Source organism: Micrasema longulum, unplaced genomic scaffold (assembly GCF_059751315.1).
Source record: "Micrasema longulum isolate JH-2025_06_02 unplaced genomic scaffold, ASM5975131v1 h1tg001113l, whole genome shotgun sequence".
Lineage (NCBI taxonomy): Eukaryota > Metazoa > Arthropoda > Insecta > Trichoptera > Brachycentridae > Micrasema > Micrasema longulum.
In genome coordinates this window covers 483,417-487,620 of record NW_028278301.1, presented here as the reverse complement: position 1 = coordinate 487,620, position 4,204 = coordinate 483,417, and the positions used below count along the sequence as shown (strand labels likewise).

At 32.8% G+C, this 4,204-nt stretch overlaps 1 protein-coding gene across 1 annotated transcript; it reads left to right on the top strand.

The window, feature by feature from the left end:
* Window positions 1-517: 517 nt before the first annotated feature.
* LOC148276978 (odorant receptor 10-like) lies at window positions 518-3,575 on the top strand. Its single transcript, XM_088233501.1, has 4 exons — window positions 518-532; window positions 2,373-2,483; window positions 3,160-3,315; window positions 3,498-3,575. The coding sequence occupies exons 1-4, from the start codon at window positions 518-520 to the stop codon at window positions 3,573-3,575; spliced, it is 360 nt and encodes a 119-aa protein (XP_088089627.1).
* Window positions 3,576-4,204: the final 629 nt, after the last annotated feature.

Below are 4,204 nucleotides of genomic sequence, written 5' to 3'. Positions count from 1 at the left end.
ATTGTTAGTGGAGTGGTCATATGCTGTAGTGGAATTCAACTTGTAGTGGTAAGAATTCATAATTTTTAATTTCTAGACCAATATTATAAATGTGAAATTGTGTTTGTCTGATTGTTTGTTCTTCATTCACGTCGCAACAGAGCAACTGATTAACGTGATATTTTGCGTAAGGATAGTCAAAGAGGTGAGAAGTGTTTTAAATTACTTTTTATTCCAAAAAAAATAACCCTCTCTACAGAAAATTCTTAGTGAAAAAATGTAATCTTCTTCCACGTTGCAACGGAGCGACTGATTGACATAATTTTTTTCATAGCCAACAGTTTCTTCTTTTATTCCACATCCGCTCTTAAGTGAAGCATGTGGATATCACCAGTTGCTTTCAGGAGACCCTATCCCCAGCCAGTATTTTCGCCTCTCCCACGTCAATCCAGCGCCCCTTAGTTCCGCTAAATAAAGTCGAAAGATCGTAATCGACGGCCTTTCAGGGCGGCACGAGCCCGCAGGTTTAAAGATTGCGATGTATACGGGGCCGGTAGGTTCATATAGATAAAATAAAAATGAGTAGCGAAGACTCATTCTTGATGCCAGACTGCCGCGCGTACACATCCTGTCATGTGAATGCTACCCCCGCGCGTCGACGCGCGGCGCCGCGCGGTCATCTGAACTTAGCCTTTAATGTTAATGATTTATTTTCCAAACTTTTTCTTTGCCTTCGTAATTTTTATTAATTTAATTATCTGCGTTAATTTTATTTCTTTTTCGTCTCTACATCTTTTTTTTATTTTTCTATTTCTTACTCTCGTATTTTCCACTTACTCGTACTTAAAAAAAAAACAAAATGAATGTAACTTTTTATTTTACAAGTCTTTTTTTAATATTTATATATACATCTACACATTCTACACCATAGATTTCACAATTTATTCGAGATTTAGTATACCCACGCACAGGCCATGCCTATGTAGGATTTTTTTGTTTTAATAAATAAAGTGAAATAATATAATAAGAAAATGTACAAACATGCATAAAGTATATTTTTGGTTTTAGGAAATATGACCACATTTCTGACTATCGTAGGCAACTGAAATGGCTCAAAATTAGACAGCGGAGAGACTATCACTCGCTTTCACTTATGTTTAATGTACTTTTACTAATGAAAAATTTCAACGCTTATAAGTTCATGGTTTATCTCTTTGTTCTAATTCTCAAAGCACTCTCTTAATACCTATCCACAATTCCTCTTTCTTCTCTTACTCATAAGATGTCCATGCCGCTCGACTGTGAAATCATCTCCCATCCACCATCAAAGATGTTACTACATTATCCCTGTTAAAATCACGTCTGAAGTAACATCTCCCTTCTCTTCTTGAATCTCTCCTCCTTTCCTCTTTCCTCTTTTTTCCTTTTTCCCGTTGAGTAATGGTATTGATTTAAGGTAATTTATACATAAATACATTTATTTCTGTTTTTTAATATCTTATGCTTTTTTTACCTTAATTTTTTAATGAATATGTTTTTTTACTTGAATAATAGAAATAAAACGTTTATTTTGTTGGTTGGTTGGATGAAATTGCCATTTGGCAATAAGCCCGCCAATGTACAATTAAGATTTTGTTAAAGTTAAATGAAAAATAAAATTTTTATAAATAAAGGTTTGAAAATAATTATTTATTTTGTTATGTGAAGCTAGGTTTGGTTAGGATAGGTCGGGGTTAAGTTAAATAGAGAAAAAAGTTGTTTTAATGTCATTTAAAATAACCAAATTATTCATTAGTCAAATTAAAAAAATATTTCAATGGGGGCCAGATTTCTCACCATCCGTGCGCTCTGTAGCTGCAAGACACGCTGGGATATGTATTTATTGTACAGCGACGGTGAGATGATTTATAAATTATCCAAATAGATTATAATCAACCATTAATTTGAGTTAGTTCTAAATAGTTCACAACGCTGCAGTAACGGCGTGACCTGATAGAGACATACAAGATCCTTAACAGTCACTATAGCTGCCCAAATTTGTATCCCATGTTCCAGCTTAAACAAGATGCTCGTCTTCGAGGCCACAGTCTGGACCACAGTCGAGAGCTGGAGAACACGAGATTCAATCCAAATCCACGGAAGCATTTCCTGAGCAATAGAGTTGTCGATGGTTGGAAGGATGGATGGATGGAGCTGATCTTAATGCGTAGTCTCAATAGGTTCAAAAATGCACTAAATTTGTTACGAAAAAGTTAAAGTGCGCCAACAGCCAACTTTCATTAAAATAGATTTAAGCATATCAGATTTAAGCTGCTAGTTTAATATTAATATAATAATTTTTAATGTTCCATCTTTTGGTCTTAATTATTGATGTTTTAAATGTCTTCTTTTAGGTCACCCCAAGAGAGCAGCCGTTTAAATTGATAGCAGTTGCTTCGTACTTGACGACTATGCTTTCCGAAATATTCTTGCTGTGTTGGTTTGGAAATGAAGTAATGACAAGGGTAAAAACAGGCGTTTCTTCAAAATTGCTTACACAATTAAAAATGTCTCTTCCCATAAACTTCTATCGTTTTTTATTTCATTTAAATTAACTTACATCATATTACAATATTTGAGTTTGTCCAAATGTTCATAGACAAAAGACTGGATATCACCCCCTCGGGGGTCATTAAGATTAACAAATTACAACAGGGATGGAAAATACCTTAAATAAGGGAATATGGAAGTCAAGGCATTTACAGGGCTTATGACCTGTCATTGGCTGGTTTAAGTGGCCACTTTACACACTGTAACATTCACCATTTTGCCTATGTTTTAACATCCATATTTCTTCAATTCTTCCATCTGTTTATTTTAGTGAAGTCAAAGAGCTGAAACCTGTATTGTTGTGAAGAGATTCACCTGAATTAAAATAAACATTTTTTAAGAGATTACACACGCGTTGACTTATGACCGCGATAACTTAAGCATATTCATTATTGTTCATTGTAATCGTTCAAATGCTTAGCATGTTTTTAAGCACGTCGATAATCATTTGTGATTACGCCGCAGGTATTTGAAACTCTGGACCCTTTCGATGATTTGATTTGACAGTCAGGGGCTCACTTATAGTATATGTAAAAACTGCAGTATTATTTCTAAGTTTTTTTTCAATGTCACTTAATTTCTTTTTTTCAGACCGAATATTTAAACCGGGCGATTTATAGTACCATGTGGATGGATTGCTCGGAAAATTTCAAACGAACAATGAGAATATTCATGTCACGAGCGAAATTCCCAACTATTATCACTGCCGGGAAAATGTTCCAACTCAATTTGAAAAGTTTCGCATCGGTAAGGAACAAATATGCAAATAAATTTATGACTGCAATTCCATTTTCAAAATTGAAATGTAAGGATATTGGGAAGATTTTGTGACACTTTGATTTTTAAATAAGGGTTGGGAAGATTCTTTGGCACTTCCATTATTAGGGCTGGGGAGATCCAATGATACTAATCGATTATTACATTTTCAGATTCTCAATACATCTTATAAGTATTTTGCGTTACTTCGTTACATATACACAGCTAACGCAGAAATCAAGGATATTTAAAATAAACGTTAATATCGTAAATTCACCATTTATTATAACTAGTTTAATATTTGAAATTTGATTGTATTATGGCCTATAACCTTAAGATATTTTTTTTAATTTAATGATTCATTGGATTACTATAAAAAAGCTTTTGGAAAAGTACATAATTATTAGCAGATCGTAAACACCGAGAAAATATTTATAATTTTCCATAATTTTATTGTTTATATTTAGTATAAATGGAATTAACAAACTAAATTACACAAATCTAGATAGCGTCAAACAAATTATAAACAAAAAATTGACGGGTCGTTTCTAATACAAAAAAACAAGAAATTTCCTTTAAAATAAATAAAGCAATACTACAAATGTAAAAATTATATTAATATGGGTATGTAAGTATCGTAAATAAATAAAAATCAGGATAAAAATGTGAACAATCTCTTGTATGCACCTAGTACATAACATTGATGTATATGTGTAAGTATATATAGGTATATGAAGACAAGATATTCAGTCTTGCGCTTCAGGCATCATTCCAGAAACTATAAAATATTGCATTAAAAAAATATACAACAATATCTTAAAAGGATAAATGATGAATGAATCCTACAAAATATGTTATATTATCGACACATGACGTCCGC